Source organism: Phycodurus eques, chromosome 1, assembly GCF_024500275.1.
Source record: "Phycodurus eques isolate BA_2022a chromosome 1, UOR_Pequ_1.1, whole genome shotgun sequence".
Classification (NCBI taxonomy): Eukaryota; Metazoa; Chordata; class Actinopteri; order Syngnathiformes; family Syngnathidae; genus Phycodurus; species Phycodurus eques.
The window spans coordinates 42,592,440-42,611,040 of NC_084525.1; the positions used below are offsets into that span (position 1 = coordinate 42,592,440).

The 18,601-nt window shown below is 41.6% G+C and overlaps 3 protein-coding genes across 6 annotated transcripts in view; 1 reads left to right on the top strand and 2 right to left on the bottom strand.

The window, feature by feature from the left end:
- The window catches only part of inavaa (innate immunity activator a), a 28,107-nt gene extending 26,116 nt beyond the window's left edge, over nucleotides 1-1,991 (top strand). For both annotated transcript variants that reach the window (XM_061693101.1, XM_061693111.1), the window contains exon 10: nucleotides 315-1,991. In XM_061693101.1, coding sequence (XP_061549085.1) covers nucleotides 315-407 — 93 coding nt within the window. In that variant the 3' untranslated portion in view covers nucleotides 408-1,991. The remainder of the gene's footprint in view (nucleotides 1-314) is intronic.
- si:ch211-163l21.11 (inositol 1,4,5-triphosphate receptor associated 2) lies at nucleotides 1,665-14,522 on the bottom strand. Of its 3 annotated transcripts, XM_061693126.1 has the most exons (13): nucleotides 14,123-14,519; nucleotides 14,002-14,062; nucleotides 12,910-12,982; nucleotides 12,800-12,827; nucleotides 12,158-12,298; nucleotides 10,084-10,215; nucleotides 6,788-6,944; nucleotides 6,672-6,712; nucleotides 6,552-6,602; nucleotides 2,599-2,747; nucleotides 2,418-2,528; nucleotides 1,988-2,095; nucleotides 1,665-1,911 (listed from the first exon to the last, which is right to left on the bottom strand). In XM_061693126.1, the coding sequence occupies exons 1-13, from the start codon at nucleotides 14,153-14,155 to the stop codon at nucleotides 1,806-1,808; spliced, it is 1,191 nt and encodes a 396-aa protein (XP_061549110.1). In that variant the 5' UTR covers nucleotides 14,156-14,519; the 3' UTR covers nucleotides 1,665-1,805. The 3 variants fall into 3 exon arrangements, with proteins under 3 accessions (XP_061549110.1, XP_061549117.1, XP_061549126.1); XM_061693133.1 differs by lacking the exon at nucleotides 6,552-6,602 and having other exon boundaries at nucleotides 6,651-6,712; nucleotides 14,123-14,522; XM_061693142.1 differs by lacking the exon at nucleotides 10,084-10,215 and having other exon boundaries at nucleotides 14,123-14,520.
- Nucleotides 14,523-14,529: 7 nt separating this feature from the next.
- Nucleotides 14,530-18,355, bottom strand: rpl10a (ribosomal protein L10a). Its single transcript, XM_061693156.1, has 6 exons — nucleotides 18,265-18,355; nucleotides 16,184-16,255; nucleotides 16,029-16,109; nucleotides 15,074-15,222; nucleotides 14,817-14,989; nucleotides 14,530-14,746 (listed from the first exon to the last, which is right to left on the bottom strand). The coding sequence occupies exons 1-6, from the start codon at nucleotides 18,267-18,269 to the stop codon at nucleotides 14,576-14,578; spliced, it is 651 nt and encodes a 216-aa protein (XP_061549140.1). The 5' UTR covers nucleotides 18,270-18,355; the 3' UTR covers nucleotides 14,530-14,575.
- Nucleotides 18,356-18,601: the final 246 nt, after the last annotated feature.

The following is an 18,601-nucleotide window of genomic DNA, read 5'->3' on the forward strand; positions in this document are numbered from 1 at the left end:
GGATTAAATAAAGGAAAAACTTTGGAAATGTTTTATCTTGGTCTCATTTTTTTACATAACAAAAACCTGGAATTTGAACAGGGGTGTGTCGTTTTTTTTTTAGATCAACTAAGTGTATGGGTGATATATTATTTATTAACATTAGAGAAATAATTCTTTATTATATTATGCAGTCTGTTGGTTCGGAATGCCTTTGCTGTGTGCTCCCCTCTGCAGTTGAGTAAATAAATACCCCCTGGCCACCATATAGATGGTGCTGCTTTACTATGACACGAAAGGCATTTCTTTTTTTTCTTGTGTGTGTTTTCTCGCAGGGTTCAGGTAATTTGGTTCTCCAGAGAGCTGCAGACGGGACGCCAGTCCAGTGGTTTGTTGCAGAGGACCATGAAATTGTGAGCCAGGTGTAGCTCACCGTTGGAATAATTTGTTTCAGTCGTCGTATGATCTATGCTGCCCTTTTCTATCGTTTGTATTTAAGGCTGTATTTATTTAAGTATTTGGATTCTTGAGATTATATGCAGAAAATGTGCACCCACAGATGAGCATAGTTCCCCTTCGTCTATAATTTAGAACTTAATGTATGAAGTATTTATTTTCAAATGCTTTTTAGTGGGGGCCACGGTGTATGACTGGTGAGCACATCTGCCTCACAGTTCTGAGGACCTGGGTTCAAAATCGGCCTCGCCTGTGTGGAGTGTGCATGTTCTCCCCGTGCCTGCGTTTTCTCCCACATCCCAAAAACATGCACGATAGGTTAGTTGAAAACACTTTCGCGTAGACGTGAATGTGAGTGCGAATGGTTGTTTGTTTATATGTGTCCGGCGATTGGCTGGCGACCAGTTCAGGGTCTACCCCGCTTTTAGCCCGAAGATAACTGGGATAGGCTCCAGCGCACCCACGACCCTGGTGAGGATAAGCGGTACAGAAGATGGATGGATGGATGGATGCTTTTTTAGTCGATGCTTCTCCAATTTGGAGCTCAATGTTTTATGCAGAACTCATTTTGCACATAGAAATTCACCCAGCATTCCTAATATAATTTATTTATCAACTATTGGAAGGTTGTTGCTCGTAACATAGACTACTAAAGGTTTGATGTAAACGCATTGCTTGTGAGTAAAATATCGTTAAAATTTAACATGGAACATGTTGCATTGAAAGATGAATTATTGCTCACTGACGCCTTTAACGGTGTTTTGACTGTTGTTCTTGCAGAATGTTGTTACTAACCAGGTGATTGTATTTTTTCTATATTTATAGTAAAGCATGTACAATTGAACACTGTGGGCCTTTTCTGCCTATAGATACCTTTTAAAAAAAACTAGAAAGCAAAGACTGCATGAAAATGATTAAAGGAGACATACAGTATTGCATTTTTTCACAATTCAAAACAATTCCCACATAATGAAAGGTCTGTGACATTTTTTGGTCAAAGTACACAAAGGATAAAGAAATTATTTAACATCCGTTTGTCACGCGCTGCGGGAATTCACTCAGTTTAGGGGTGGAGTGTGGTTCTGTCCGATGCAAATGAGCCACTGCTAATTCCATCGGAGTCCAGAGACTCCCAAAATATTCAGTAAAAGTATCATTTGTACTTTCCTCGTGCAGTCAGCACTTCACACATTGTAATTCAGCAAAAAAAAATACAGAACCGCCCGCTCACAGAAACCTTTTTATTAAGCTAACAAAAGATTCACTTTTTAGTTTAATTTCACATGTGATGATGGCACTCCAAAGACCCACCTTTTTTTATACAAGCATTTAAAAGGTACATTTTCCATAGTATGTCCACTTCAATATTCTTACACAAAGAGAAAAATCCAGGTAATAAAGGCGAGAAGCACAAAGACGCAGAGCAGCAAACAGCGACAACGAGCGAAAGGCCGTTGCCTGCGCAGCGATCCATCTCTGAAAACGACAGCCATCATCATCATCATTAGATTATTTTATTAGGATTCAATCGTCAACAAAAATAAAGACCTACTCAGAAATCCGGCGGGAGATGTTTGTCCTCTTCTTCTCTTTGTCAGCCTTTTTCTTTGCCAATGAAACTTTGCTTTTGTGCCTCTGCCGCGTTGTGTCCAGCGCGCAACTGATGGAGGCACATTTCCAGTTAATATATATATATATTTTTTAAATGTTTACAGTAAACACCTGGCTGGCCACAACATTAAAACATTACACCTGTATTTTAAGAAAAGGACAAGGCCAACAGAAATGGTATAAGGTGTAGATATAATAATATATACACATATATGCCAATTTGACCAGCAATATACCAGCTCACTGACAGTTTTAGTCAAAACCGAGCATTATTACCTGAACAGAATATTTGTATCGGTCTCATTATATTATGCAAGTGGTCATAACGGTGCGGTCAGTGTATATCGTACAGGTAACAGTAGGTTAACTACCTTTTGTGTGGCACCTTTCCACCAGTAGCTCGTCTGCATGGGACAGGGAGCTCTGGGATGGGAGTGGGACGGGGAGGTGCCGGGGCAGACACTTCATCGGGATCAATTGGCCTGGAAGATTAACAAAAGCCGTTAGAGGGAGAAGAAGAAATGAAGGGGCGGATGTGGCACGAAGCAGCACCTGTCGTCCACCAAGTAGCCGTCGTCCTTGTTGGCGCCGCTGCAGCTGGACGCTGAGCTCAAGCTGGGAGACGGACAAGCTGGGAACAAATTACTGCCTGGATCAGCTTCCCCGTGGGCGGCCCGCTCCTTAGAGTCTCGCTTTGTCTTCTGGAGAGGCGGACGAGCAAACAAATCATTTCATTAGGACGCACAATTTGAATTGGGCAAAGTACGGCTCGGGGGCCATGACAGGCCTCCTGCAATATCTGTTGCATTAATTTGGCCGTCATTGATCTCATTAAGTCATTCTAGATAGTGAAAAAAAATATTAGTTCAATAAACTGTCGGCACGGTGGAAAACTGGTTAGAGCCTCTGTCTCACAGTTCTGAGGACCAGGGTTCAATCCCCGGCCCCGCCTGTGTGGAGTTTTTATGTTCTCCCCGTGCCTGCGTGGGTTTTCTTCGCGCACTCCGGTTTCCTCCCACATCCCAAAAACATGCATAAATTGGAGACTCTAAATTGCCCGTAGGTGTGAATGTGAGTGCGGATGGTTGTTTGTATGTGCCCTGCGATTGGCTGGCAACCAGTTGAGGGTGTACCCCGCCTCCTGCCCGATGACAGCTGGGATAGGCTCCAGCACGCCCGCCACCCTAGTGAGGAGAAGCGGCTCAGAAAATGGATGGATGGATGAAAATAAACTGTTTAGGTCGTATATACAGTGGGTAAGGAAAGTATTCACACCCCCTTAAATGTTTCACTCTTGGTTATATTGCAGCTATTTGCTAAAATCATTTCAGTTCATTTTTTTCCCTCATTAATGTACACACAGCACCCCATATTGACAGAAAGAAACAGAATTGTTGAAATATTTGTTGAGCTATTCAAAAAGAAAAACGGAAATATCACACAGCCTTAAGTATTCAGACCCTTTGCTGTGACACTCATATATTTAACTCGGGTGCTGTCCATTTCTTCTGATCATCCTTGAGATGGTTCTACGCCTTCATTGGAGTCCAGCTGTTTTTCATTATACTGATTGGACTTGATTAGGAAAGCCACACACCTGTCTATATAAGCCCTTACAGCTCACAGTGCTTGTCAGAGCAAATGAGAATCATGAGGTCAAAGGAACTGCCTGAAGAGCTCAGAGACAGAATTGTGGCAAGGCACAGATCTGGCTAAGGTTACAACAAAATGTATGTTGCACTTAAGGTTCTCGAGAGCACAATGGCCTCCATAATCCTTAAATGGAAGACGTTTGGGACGATCAGAAGTCTTCCTAGAGCTGGCCGTCCGGCCAGTGTATATTGTGCATTTCTATATATTATGTATTAAAATAAAATATTTTATATACACATTTAAACTTGAACGTGAAATGTTTTTGAGGTATGTTAGGGCCACAAAAAGGAGATTCCTTATTCGCAAAACTAATAATAAACACCACCATTTCAAGAGGGCCTTCACCATAGTCTGTAGTTTGGGCCCTAAATTATGCAAACTAGATTTACAGTCACAAGATTTACTAGCACAATCGAATGAGATTGTCTGTCTCTTTTGAAATTAAATGATATTTAATTCAGTTATGAGATCCAATACTCGAGCTGTATAAAAAAAAGGAAGTAATAATCTACACCGAAAGGACCTACCGTAATTTCTCGTGTATAATACGCACCCCCAAAGTTGACCACAAAGTTCTGGAAAACCCTTCTACCTATGTATAATGCATTTTTACAACGCGTGATTTTGCTTCTACCCATATGATCAAAACATGAAATATTATCTGTATTTTGTTAGTTTTTTAAAGAATTATTCTGAAGTTAAGCACTTTATTTGAACACGTAATACTTCCTTTTTATTTACCTGCTCGTATTTTGAAATTCAAAGCCCTATTTTTATTTAGTAAATGAGAAAACACACAGTTGTGCTCATATGTTTGATTACCCAGGCAGAATTTGTGAGATGTGTACAATTCTTTTAAGAAAACATGAAGGACCAGGAAAAACACATTTAATTTTATTTTAATGGGGTTCAAATTAAACTGTCACGCATTGAAGAAAAGCAGTCACCAAAACATAACCATAAATAAATTTATGATGGTTGTTGTTCAGTCATCAGTCGTACATAAAGAAAAACTAACAAAAAAAATAAATAAAAAATATTTCACAAATTCTGCCTCGGTATGTAAACTTATGAATACAACTGTACAAATATGCAGGCATATGTACCCTTGTCATATTGGAATGAAAGTGTAGGCTACACCTTTTTCATAACCTCTAGGTGGCGATGGCCTATTGGAATGAAAGTGTACAGGTTTTTCATAACCACTAGATGGCGGCATACATTTATCAAATGTGAAGGGTTTTTTTCATTTTCCCCGAAACCCATGTCTAATGCGCACTATTGACTTTTGACAATTTGTTGGGGGGGGAATGCACATTATACACGAGAAATTACGGTATCTGATACTGCGAACACTGGTACTTATTCCATAATTCTGGATTTAAAAACGATGTCGGCAGAAAAATGTCCCGCAGAATAGACTCAGTAGTAATTTCAGGCTCTTTCTGATGGCATATTTGATTTTCAGCCAGATTTTGGACCACCCCCACATTTAGTAGGTCGAAACCCGAATGAGCCTGCTGACATCAGTGACAGAAGACGAGCACATTTCCTTCTATTAGTACCTGTTGTTAGTTGCTTGACAAATCGATACTATTGGTCTTTCCCCACTTTGTCTGTTATTTTTGCCCAATATTAACTCATTTAAAGTGGTTGATATCGAACAAATTTATGAACGCTCTTGAATGGTCAAAATGTCTGAGACGTCGTGCAGCGTAACTGACACCTTTATTGAAAGTTTGGATGTTTTATTTAGACAATAATGATTGAAAAGATAAGGTTAGATACGTATAAGTAGGCTTGTTTTGTTAAAATCAATCGCTATAATGCTTTGTTGCAGAAGGAAGGAAGCCGCATGAGATAAATGGGGATAAGATTCCTTTCCGCCTATACTGTATCCACGGGTTTAGTCAGCTCGTTATATTGATTGCATCGCTCATGACTCTAAGATCTTTGAAAGAGTTTGGGAAGATGACGTAACACCCGAGTTTGCTTTTGTGAAGTTACAGGCTTTCTGTACGGTCGGTGGTGTCGTGTGGCCACAGACTTTGATGGGCACGGCTGGCGTCGTGTTCGTACCATTTGAATCAATGACATCCTAATAAATTAGCGATTGAACATCATTTTCGGATGTTGTGTTAACATAAGTGTGCAACAGTATATGATAGCAATAAAATGTATAATACCAACTTGAATAAAGCGGTGTGTGGAAACTCAAGCTCAATGGCCTTTTCTTTTTTTGGAGATGACGGGATGCCACCCGACAGCGACAATATATACAATATGGTGCCCGATGACAGCTGGGATAGGCTCCAGCACGCCCGCGACCCTAGTGAGGAGAAGCGGCTCAGAAAATGGATGGATGGATAAATACTGCCACTTTATAGTATAGTACACTGCTTTGTCTCCAGTTCTGTCGTTGACGTGCCGCCAGACCAAGACATGGCGGAGTATCGATTTTGTTGACGTAAAAGGGCGTTCGCAATGGCAATTAGTTATTCACAGATTGCTCCAAAAGAGATTAATATTACTGGAAATGACTTCCAGTTTAATTTTATTTAGCAAAAAAATACATGAAGAGAACTTACAAGTGAATTATACACCATCTGGAGGCTATAGGTACTTCAATGCCCACAAACATATACTAGCACAATCTAGTGAGCTCCGATTGAAGAGATGTATCAAAAATTCCTTCACAAAACAATTTTAACAATATGTTTGTTATTGTTGTTTGCATCGTGAAGGTATCTAATCTGGCTATTTGCTAATCAAGGGCGGGACTTTTCTCATACAGGTCTAGGCTACCTAACGTTGAGGTCAAGGGGATGGAGGGCTCACGAGAGAGGCCTCACCTGGATGTCGCTTGGAATCAATGACACACTGACTCTGCGGCGACTGCCATTCTAGCAAAGAGCAGAGCGTTGAAACATGAGCAGGGGAAGCTATCTTACCACGAACACATGGCCTGATACCTGCTGAAAGCTTTTCTTCCAGCTGCCACTTTCGTCTGGATCTTGGGGTGAAACAAATCAGGTCAAGTCATATCTTGGAAAACAAAACAAATGTTTGGGGGCAAATGATGACAGACCGAAAGGAGCTCCAGGCTCATCGACGGTCCTGCAGGAGTTCTGCTGCTGGATCATCTTCTTGGCCTCCTCCAGATCCGACTCATGTCGCTCCAATCGCCTCCTCACATTCTCCACGTGAGCCACCATGAGATCCACTGCCCGACTCACACGAGCCTCCTGTTGTACATACGTAGCAACTGTTATACACTCACTGGTCAAGGATTGTCAGCACCGAGCGTTTTCCGGGCAGATTGGGGAATAAATATCACTCTTTACACACACCATAGCACAGCATAATTGCTCAGAATAATCACTCAAAGCCATATCACATAGGATTACGACTTCTGATTGTATTTCGCCATGAAATAATTTTCAGAATAAAATTTGTTGTCTTTGTGTCTAATACTATGAAGTCCCATATGTGAATAGCATTGTGAATTCCTGCGATCCAACCAGCCTCCAAACAATGGCGTCTTTCCTGCTTAACGCTGATTTTTGTTACTTGCTTAGCTAACTTTTACATTAAAGTTAGCTAAGCAAGTCTCATACAGCACCACAGCCCCCCACTTGTCACCCTGTCATTTGCTTTTGCAAAATCCACAAAGACACAAAGCAGCGCCTTCTGACCTTCCCTGTACTTCTCCGAGTTCAAAGTACGAGGCCTGGAATTTGCCCAAAATAACTTCTCCAACTCAGCATCTCGCCTGGCATCTGCCAGTGGATTTACATCTTTCTGACGGGCAGGACACATCAGGTGACGCTGGGGGAGTTCACCTCATCCACTGGGGCACCCCAAGGTTGTGTCCTCTCTCCGCTGCTCTTCTCTCTCTCCACGAATGACTGCACCTCAACGCACCCGGCTGTCAAACTCCTGAAGTTTGCAGATGACACCACAGTCATCGGCCTCATTAAAGACGGTGACGAGTCTGCATATCGACAGGAATTGGAGCGGCTGGAGCTGTGGTGCGGCCGACACAACCTGGAGCTGAACACGCTCAAGACTGTAGATGATCGTGGACTTCAGGAGGCATCCTTCGCCACAGCTGCCCCTCACGCTGTCCAGCTGCCTTGTGTCAACCGTCGAGACCTTCAAGTTGCTGGGAATTACAGTCTCTCAGGACCTGAAGTGGGCGATCAACATCATCTCCGTCCTCAAAAAGACCCAGCAGAGGATGTACTTCCTGCGGCTTCTGAGGAAGCATGGTCTGCCACAGGAGCTGCTGAGGCAGTTCTACACACCGGTCATCGAATCAGTCCTGTGTTCTTTCATCACAGTCTGTTTTAGTGCTGCTACAAAAAAAGGACAAACCCCGGGATTTGAACCCCGGTCCTCGGAACTGTGAGGCAGATGTGCTAACAAGTCATCCACCGTGGCACCTAAACAATTTCTAGTATTTATTTGTTTATTTTTACATAATTTGGGCTTGCAGCTCATAAAACCGACAAAATCAGGAATTCCGAAAATTCGAATACTGTGAATACATTACCATTTACTTCTCAGTTTTTGGAGAAAAAAAAACAATAAATTAGGATCACATTAAATCAATCAAAATATGATACTTTCAAAACAATTTGTTAATCTTCAATAATTATTTGGGAATCCCTTTGCACCGTGTCATTGAGCCAATCAGCCTGTGGCATTGCCTGGGAGTTATGGAAGCCCAGATTTCCTTGATGCTTGCTGCCAGTTCTTCTTTGTTTGTGGGTCTGGTGCTCCTCATTTTCCTCTTGATAATACCCCATAGATTCTCAATGGGGTTTAGCTCCGCTGAGATGGCTGCCCAGTCAAGCACTGTGATGGCATGGGCATCAAACCAGGTTTTGGTGCTTCTACCAGTTTGGGAGGGGCCAGGTCCTGCTGGAAGATGAAATCTGCATCTCCATACAGATCCTCAGCAGAAGTAATCATGAAGTCCCCTAAAACATTCTGGTAGACTGTTGCAGTGACCTTGGATTTAAGAAAGCAGTGTTTACCAACACCTGCACTGGACATTGCACCCCAAATCATGACTGACTGTGGATATTTCACACTGGACCTCAAGCAGCTTGATTTCTGTTCTTCACCCATCTTCTTCCAAACCCTTGGATCTTGATTCCAGAATGAAAGGCACACTTTATTTTCCATCAGAAAAGAGGACCTTAGACCACTGGCCAAATGTCCAGTCCTTCTTCTCCTTGGCCCAGTTGAGACGCTTCCTCCGTTGCCTCAGGCTCAGAAGTGGCTTGACCTGAAGAACACGACAGTTGTAGCCCAACTCTCGTATGTGTCTGAATGTGGTGGTTTTTGAAGCTGTGACTCCCGCCTCATTCCACTCTTTCTGGATCTCTGCTAGATTCTTGAATCTTCTCTGCTTGATAATACGCTGAAACCCACGGTCATCTCTTTTTTTGGTGTATCTTCTCCTGCCACATTTTATCCTTCCACTAGACTAGACTTTCCGTTGATATGCTTGGACACAGCACTGTGTGAACAGCCAGCCTCCTGAGCTATGAACCTTTGTGGCTTACCCATCCTATGGAGGGTATCAAAGATGGTCTTCTGGCCAGTCTGCCATCTTCCCCATATTGAACCCAACTGAGACAATTGAACCAAACTTTGGGCTGATTTCTTCAAAGTATTTTAATTTTTTGAATTCCTGATTTTGTCGGTTTTATGAGCTGGAAGCCCAAATGATGTAAAAATAAACAAATAAATACTTGAAATTGTTTAAATTGTGGGCCCTGAATCTATAATCTATGAAAGTTTAACTTTTTGAATGGATTTATGGAAATAGACTTTTCCATAATATTCAAATTCTTTGGAAAGGGTCTGCAATTCTCTGGGCCAGTCCCAGATTTCGTTAGCTTGTATGCGTGTGTAAACTTCAGGGCAACATTATTGCTCGCCTTATCAAGTTGGGAGTAGATCATGATCATCTACGGCAACATTATGATAGTTTGATGATCAATGGCGAAGTCCAATCTTCGTCACCAGGGTCTGCCCACCACATGCGATGATCACACAGTACACACAGCACACCTTCAGTTTTCTTTGCAATTCAGTATATCATTGTCATTCTGTCTGACATTTGCCCTGATTCTGAATCATCCAGAAAACCCCGTAAGAAGTTCAGGTTCATGTACGAAGCTGGCAATTTTGTCTCACTTCCGGTTGCCACTAGGTGACACAGTCACAGCTTGCTCAAAAGGGGACCTTGTAATAATTTATTTTTCATGGCTAACCCTCTACGTGATGATCAAACTTTGATGCCATTCTTCACCTAGTCTTGTACTTCCACCGAAGATAAAGAAAGCGAACTCGAGTGCCCGTGTATACCTGGTGCACTGCTCCAAGAACCTCGGCCGTGTTGGAGATGCGTTCTACGGTGCCTGTGAGGATGTCCAGCGATAATTCTAGCCTCTGCACGATCTTACGGCGCTTGCTATCCAGACACAGGCCCTTTAGTGCCTGTAAAAAAAACTCAAACACACACTTTACTGCATTTCACTATACATTCTCCCACCCTCTTGCTACTCATGTTTCTGGAAAAGTTACTTTTAAATTGCTTTTGTATACACAATGTTGAGTCTTTGGAGTGACTGCCCACCCACCATAAAGTGTGACCGGGTAAATCTTATTGGGGAGCTTGGTGATGAAGCGTTGCCTCCACCAGTGAAAATACAAATGATGCTTTTACGACAGGCAGTCAAAATGTAAATAGGACAATTTAATTTAACCTACCAATAATTGTTTTTTTTTACTGAGATTTTTGTGGCTTGTAGTTTAAATACTTGATTGGATGTTTATTTTTGAAAAAGTTTGGTTTAACACTATAATCCACAACTTTTTTTTGGTTTATCCCAAGCCACTAGTAGAGGAGATGACACAATGCTGATTAAGCCATTCAGATCATCTGACATCTTGCTGTATTGTCAGTATCTTATTTTTTTTATTTAGTAAATGCCCTATTAATTTCCCACGCTGGCCTGGTTGGTGGCGCACTGCAAATGACGGCACGGAAATGACGCATGTTCTTCAAAACATAGCAAAGATGTTGTAGAATAATATATAAGGGGCATAACAGGCATTGCCTAAGTCATATTGAAGCGACGGCTCTGTGATTTTGTTGTAATGGAGAATTTGAGTTAAGGGGGGGGCGCCAAAAGTTGCATACTACAGCTTTAAGCCTATCCTCTTACTGTCAGCCAATTTACATCATTGGGCTCAATTTACTATCCGTGCTTATGCACAGATTTATGGTTGAATCGTGTGTACGCACGTTTGAAGCACAAACCTATGATTTATCAAAATGTCCGTACTTGTTTTTGCCCGTACTCTCCCAAAAAATTTAGAACATCCTCAGACCAATGTGTACGCACAAATAATGCAGGACCAGCCATCATAAATACGTCAAACACACATGAAACACACCCAAGGTGCACAACCTATTGGAACGACAGTCATTCATAAAACCAATAATAACAACTTTGGCAATAATAACTCAAACCAGAAATTTGCTAATGGCTTGATTGTCCTAAATAACAATTAAAATGACACTTCTCATTAGTTTTATCCTCGTCCCGTTCAAGCGCTGCCTTGTACAGTAGGATATTGCATTTATATGTGACCCTCGCTCGCTGTCTGTCTCCGCGGCCAACATTGACACTCAACAAGAAAGTGCAAAGAGACAGGTTGGATTTCCTAGTTTTTTCAAGGCTTCAGTATTCTTTCAAATCCCTACAATAATCTGATTTATATATTGTGCATGTGCAAATGTGACGTAAATTGATCATTTCACAGTAGGTACACACACTGCCGCGGGTGGAGTTAAATTGTACTCCAGTCGACATATGGCTGGTATATTTTCTTTTAATTCCAACGTTAATTTCATGAATTTGATCAACTACAAATGCCTCTTTGCTGTGCTATATTTATTCCTTACTATGTATATTAGCATATTTGCTCATTCTCAGATCTTAAATTGTTTTTCTATAGGTCGTTTTGTGCGAGCCGGCACGGTGGATGACTGCCTCACAGTTCTGGGCACCAGGGTTCAAATCCTATGAACTTTGCTATTATACCAACATTTAGCATTTAGGATAAAGATTAATAAATTTATTAAAGTTGTGGATCAGCCATCTCTTGTGACTTCAACCTCCGACATTGGCTGAGATGCGTCTTTGGTTTTCTCTACAGACTCTGGCTTGGTTGAGAACAGGTTCCTAGCTCATCCCTGTTTGTCACGGTGGCAAAAGCTGTACTCAGCATCGGCTCCACAGTACAGGGAAAGGTGAGCTGAGGAGTGGTTTGGAAAACTTTTATTAAGACACCCGGGACTTGTTTAAAATTGTGGGTAAAATGCAAAATAAAATGCCTCATTTAAAGTCTTCCTCTGCTGTGCACTGTGTACCTCCAGCGTCTCTCTGCCTCTGGACAGCTCCAGCTGGATGTTCTCCTCAGCCAGGTTGCGGGCGTGCTCTTCCGCCTGGAGCCTCTGCTTCAGGGTGTACTGGTCACAGCGGAAGGCCAAGGCAATCTGAGAGAAGGCCTTCTGCGAGGGGGACAACGAGGATGTCCAAAAGAAACACAATTACAGTAACTATGGCTTTTCACTGTCATGCATTAATGTACATAGCGATTTATACTTGTTAGAATGGCAGTAATGCAGAGTACAATGCATTTCACCCGAGTGATGACCACACATTGTCTCATTTTCTGGACATATGGTTAAAAAAAAAAGCACTCCGCTGGCATTTTTAAACAATCTGTGAATCCATTCACTCAGTAAACAACAAGTCCTCTCTGTGAACTGAGTCACCTGAGAGGTCTCAATGTACTGTCAGTGCATGACTTTTTAGACACTTTCGATGTATCATTGGAAGAAGTAGACACCAATCGATATAGTGGCACCACGGATTGGTCGGGTGTCACACATGTGTCCACATGTTAAGTAATGAGTGTCAAATTAGGGCCAGATGTTGACTCGCGAGTTCTAGCAGCTGACTTGTTGTTGAATTTCTAGAGCTGTAAAAAAATAAATAATGCGACTTACTTCCAAATCAATCTCTGATATCTCCACACTGTCAAGAAAACAAAAGCTCAGTTAAAAAAAAAAATCACTATTTATACTCAAAACGTGTTTTGTTGATGCCAGGCTGACACCTGTTGAGTCCCACTCGATCTATGATAGACAGCTCGTTCCAGTTAGATGTTGGTGTCTCCTCCTGACTGTTTTCTGTAATTTAAAAGACTTCGTGATAATGCGATATTTTTAGGTGGAACACTAGTTTATAACATCTGAGGTAAAGAATTATAAGACATGACATTCTCACGGCACACCTGACGAACGCTCATGGCACACTGGTTGAGAATTACTGCTCTATATTGACTAGTTTTTGTTTCGCATGTATGTTTTGTTGGCGCTGTCGGCCTTTACACTGTCAATCGATGAAGACACATTTCAGTATCTGAGTCAAAACAGAGTGACAGACAGATTTGCCACCCTTAAAAATAGACGGCATTCATTGATGCCCCCAAGTGGGTGGTGACAGCACCTGTTAGTTTGATTTTGATAACATTAACACCTCGCAGGGAAATTCTCTTAATTTTTTTTTTTCAATTGAAAATGATGGGCTTAGCGGACTTTGTGATAATGGTGACCTTTTTTGTGCCTACACTGTAATAATGTGTACATACTTTCTTTTGTGATCGATGTAAACATCCTGACTGTTTGTGTACTGTTTTAAAAAGCAGAAAACTACAAATCTAACAGTGACTTAACTTTTACTCAGTATTGTATTGTTTTAAAATCTTCAAAAACAAATAAGAGTCTACGACTCTAAAAGAGACTTAAAACCCCCTTATCCATAAAAACCTGGTGACATCCCTGCACTTGGGCAACGTTTATAGAAGTAATCTGAAATAAACGTTTAGAGAAACTATTGAGTACTTTGTCAGTAATTATGGCCCAAGTACCACATACTGCACATACTGTATACAAACACGCAACGGAGAACCTGTCTATTACTACCACCATTAACTAGTGACTGTACAATAATATGGTAATGCATTCTACCTGCAGTGAGCATTAACTTTCTCACTGGCCACTTAGCAAAGTTTATCACCTTTGCCTGCTTCTAAATATTTTACGACGCAATATAATTTATTCCTCTAACGAGTGGGTGGTTTAGGAGCGCTGAGATTTAGACCCTTACAACAACCACGATTACCTGTAACACACACACAAAAACTTACCCGAGTCACTGTCATCATTGTCACGGACAGACTCCTGAGAACCTTTAGTGTCCACATCTACCTGAAAGACAACCAAGACACTCTGTATTTATGGCATTTTGTAGATGTAAATTCTACTCACCTGAGGGTGCATGACTGCATGGACCGGCTCCATCTAAAAGAGCCCAATTTTGTTACTCAGGTGAATGCAATTCCTTAATGCTACCTCAGCTTTTTTTTTTTTTTTTTACAGTGGCCGCTTTGCGTTTGGACTCTCTCTGCAGTACTGAGAATAGCTAATCCCATTATGAGATCCACAGTCAACAAAGAACAGTATGTGTCCTGCTTTTGAGTCGCTCGCTTGCCATGTTTATCAAAAGGAAACAAAACATGACAGCGCTTAAGTTGAATCATGCCTGACTTTGACCTTGAAACTTTTAAAACATCTGTCAACACGACAGCAGATTGACCTGCCAGGTCTACAACAGTATTACATCTTATTGAACGATTGTTTCAGCACTAAATTAATATGAACACGTCACACCATCATTGTTGGAAAGTCCACATTTTTATTATTTGTAGAAAAGCTTGTCACTTAATAGAGGCGCTGGGGCTTTCCCATGGTGCTCTTGACATACAGGGCGCGCACATTCTGCCAATTCTTCTTGAGCAGCGACACCAGGAAGTTGACGGCTAGGTGGATGTTGTACACCAGCTCATCTTCAGTCATCTTCACGTGCCCGACGGCCACGGCCAGACAGAGCACCTGAGACAAACAAACTCGGGATGAAGTGCTGCGAGAAGCTGTTGCGGAAGGTGTTTGACGCTCAGATTACCTTCTTCATCTGGAACTTAATGGTGGATTTGACCTCATCCACTTTGGTAATTAGGTTCTCGTTGTGGGTGAGCAGGGAGGGGAACTTGCCAGCCTTGTTGAGCCCAGGGCCCAGGATACGAGGGATCTGCTTGATCAGAGACTCTGAAGCCAGGAACGCGTCATACTTCTTGGCTGGGGAAAAAAAGGACAAATGGTAAGGATCCCAAGCAGACTGAGAAAATCCAGTGGTGGTCCAAGCTGTAAATTACTCCTTACCAAGCTTTTTGACCAACTTCTTGTTCTTGTTTAGCTTTTTGAGCACCTCCACATCCATGTGCGGCAGGTCAGCGGCTTTGGCCTCGTCACAATGCTGCTGGTCTCCGAGAAGGCAGACTGAGAACTTTGGCCTGGGGAGAGTCTTCAGCCTGCACATTAAGAGTTGCAAGTTCACAATTCAAACTCCGCACCTGCACTGCCTCAGCATTCACTCAGTCTAAAGGCTCATTTATGCCCCCAATATACATGGGGAAAAAAAAACCTCCACAAACACTGCACTTATGCGTGTGCACTACATTGGAAGGAATGCTCCGCTATTTATCATTTGTGCTCAATCAAAATTTTCCTCCAACTGGCTATGGATTTGTTTAAATTGCTGATTATATTTTAACATGCACTTAAAGCTGCAAGCAGCAACAAACAAGCTCTCGCACCTCCTTCTTCCATGGGAAATCGTCAAAATGATCACGAAGCAAACTTTGACAATAAGTGGATGGCGCTGGCAACCCACAGCACTGGATATCCACCATTTCTTTAAATAAGATTAGCTTTAAAGCTCAACGCTACCCAGAGAATACAGCCAAGGTTCTATCCAATGGAGAACATAAATGAGCCATAACAGTTTAAATGTTAAAGCCTTACCCATACCGCCACAATGCCAGGGGTCCAGCTGACTTCATTCATAATATAGCGAACATTGGTCGGCCCGAGGTCACAAGCTTGAAACAGCTCGGCCTCTCAAAGCCTCCCCTCATGTTTTAAGACCCAGGGTAGGGGTCCGTCTGCTGAGTCAGTTCAGGCAGACTACCCAGAGTACTTTTCCATGCCTGCGCCTGGCCTGTCTGGACCATACTATGACTTAAAAAAAAAAAGAAAAAAGTTTTAAATAATCTATATGCAGACAGGGCCGGACGCAAACCGGGAAAAGGTTGGGTGAGACAGAAAATGGTCCAACCTGACTGTGCCAGAGAAACGCTTGTCCTTCTGGGGATCATAGTTTTTCAGGCTGATCTGCAGCTCCACAGTCTCCACAAACCTAACACAGCAAGACATGAATTAGCAACATAAAACAAGTCACTAGCAAAGCCACGGTCTGCTGTGAAAACTTACTTCCTCTTTTTAGTCTTTGAGCCCGACAGGACTTCCCGCACAGCCTCATACAACGTGTCTCTGGAAACTTTACTGCAACACAAATAAGGCAGAATTAACCACAAATTATTTCAACAGATACATATGTAGGTCACCTTAATCATATCAATTCCACATGTAAAAAGAAGGAGGCCATTTTTCTCAGTCTTAGAATAAGCTTAAAATCAATGTTGTATCCCGTAACAGACAAGGTTTGCTTCTCTCCGAAGATTGCGGGATTTTAGTCCCTGGGGAAAAACTAGATACTAGACTTTACACCGATTTTATCGGCATCGGCCGATAATGAGCATTGTATGCTGATCGGCTTTAATATCATAATTCCTAGATCCGATCGATGACGTCATTGATCGGCTCCGCAACACCACATGCACAGAATATTTTAATCCAAAAGCTAGTTTATTTTTAGTTTTGTCGCGTCTTTTGGCGTAGACCTGGAAATATCTGACGGCCAATAAAGTTATTAAAAATAATAATAATGTCGACAGTGTGGGACAGACAACACGTCTGTGACAGACAACACATAATGCAAAGGAACAGACTACAAGACAAATTTGCTCTATGTCAGACTACTGCAATAAAATCTTGTATTCCGATACCCCCGCATCCCGTTTTTTACGATCACCGGGCTTTATCTTGTCAAATCAAACGCAACCGGATACACTCGTTACCGTGGAGACGACAACAAAAGTGGATCGCGCCGACTGTATTATAAGGACAAAATGGGGAAAAACGTGTGTTGGTGTTCACCGGTGCTCAGGACAGGAGAGGACGTTCGTTTAAGGCTTGCTTGAGGTATGTTACCGTATTTTGAATACGATACGGCTCACAAGCAGGCAACAAAACGTTATGTAGCCTAGCAAGCTACTGCTAGCACAAACGATTTGATGTAAACTTGCTGCCGTTCTGTCGAATTATGCTCTAAAGTTTCGGTGTGGGTGAAGTCCTTTAATTAAAAATAAAGTAATTTAATTACAGTAAGTTAGCACCCATTATTTCTGTCATGTTGTAATGTTGGTTTGACCTGACTGATTAGAATACACGATCTGGCTAGAGCAGTGATTTCCAACCTTTATTGAGCCAAAGAACATATTTTACAATTGAAAAATCTCACAGCACACCAACATACAAAAATGTCACAAAAAGTGGATACATTAATTACTGTTTGTACTTCCTGCCATCGAATAGAAGACCATTCATTTGTTCTGACTGTCACTACGCCTCACTGGCATAAATAGAGGAACAAAGATACATTATTTATTGTAAATAGATTTTTTTGAACAATTATGTACACAAGTATATACAGTAAATGAACAGGTCATTTAAATAGACACATTCCTCCATCATGTGATCGGTTATCGTTTTTTTAAACTCACTGATCGGTGATCGGCCCCAAAAATCCTGATCGTGTCAAGCCTACTAGATACATTCCTGAAGTTGCCAAACATTGTCAAATTTATCCTTTATTCAGTATTCCAGGTTGAAAATAGCCTAGCTAAATTGCCTACGTGAAACAAAATGGCTGCCTTCGCAAATGTTACAAGTTCCCTTTAAGAGTTTTTTTTAGAATCACAAAATCGATCAGAAATAGTCTTGTTCTTGAATCTTACCAATTTTTGTTGGTTTACATTAGTTTTATTATTCTATTGTGCTTTCACTGTTGTCTTGTAAGAAAATACGCCAAGCCTGTCAAACCCATCGAACCGTAGTCACATTTTTTATTTTTTAAATGCCTAAATACAGTCAACAGTGTGGTGCTTAACAACTGATCTCCGATTTATATGCCAAATAGTACGGCTAAATGTGTCGGAAAATAATGGATGCACGATGATTCCATCTTGACAAGTAAAGCCCCGCACCGGAAAACTACTAGTGGTCAGAGGACAGTCGATACTGTAAAAGCGATGCCACATCATGGTCAAACATATCATGCGTTATTGTTTTAAGTTGTAAAAAAAAAAGAGAAAAAAAAGAAGCAAATAAGGCCTTTATCGCAATCGAAACGTTCTTAAATTAGTCATGAATTTGCTAAAATCTGACCGTACCTCATTTTAGCGGTTAGCCTCTCTCGCCTCGCTACGCCAGAAAGGAAGTGCAGGGGGAAGTTGCGTCAATAAAGGCTGTCCGTATGGTACGGGCAACATCAAACGCCGGGAATTCTTTTTTAAATAATCGTTAAGGGAAGCTTGTTTTAATAATCACTTTAAAATAATATTCTCTCGAATCGTTTTTTTTTTAAGTAGGGTGGAGGGCAAATTATTGCAATACATTTGACAATTTTAGATTTATATATTCAAACATCTTTTGTTTCGCGATTGTCCCGTTAGGGAACGCCGAGATTTAACTGCGGTCAAGACAGTCGCCCCTAATTTTGTGTATACT

Excerpts from the sequence above, each read along its gene's own strand:
- rpl10a (XM_061693156.1), bottom strand. Across the intron at positions 16,110-16,183 it reads TCAAAGACTAAAAAGAGGAA|GTTTGTGGAGACTGTGGAGC; the intron begins GTAAGTTTTCAC and ends TTGCTGTGTTAG. Across the intron at positions 14,990-15,073 it reads GAAGTTGGTCAAAAAGCTTG|CCAAGAAGTATGACGCGTTC; the intron begins GTAAGGAGTAAT and ends TTTTTTCCCCAG.
- si:ch211-163l21.11 (XM_061693126.1), bottom strand. The coding sequence starts at position 14,155 with ATGGAGCCGGTCCATGCAGTCATGCACCCTCAG. Across the intron at positions 14,063-14,122 it reads ATGCAGTCATGCACCCTCAG|GTAGATGTGGACACTAAAGG; the intron begins GTGAGTAGAATT and ends GTTGTCTTTCAG. Across the intron at positions 1,912-1,987 it reads ATCTCCCGCCGGATTTCTGA|AGATGGATCGCTGCGCAGGC; the intron begins GTAGGTCTTTAT and ends TGTCGTTTTCAG.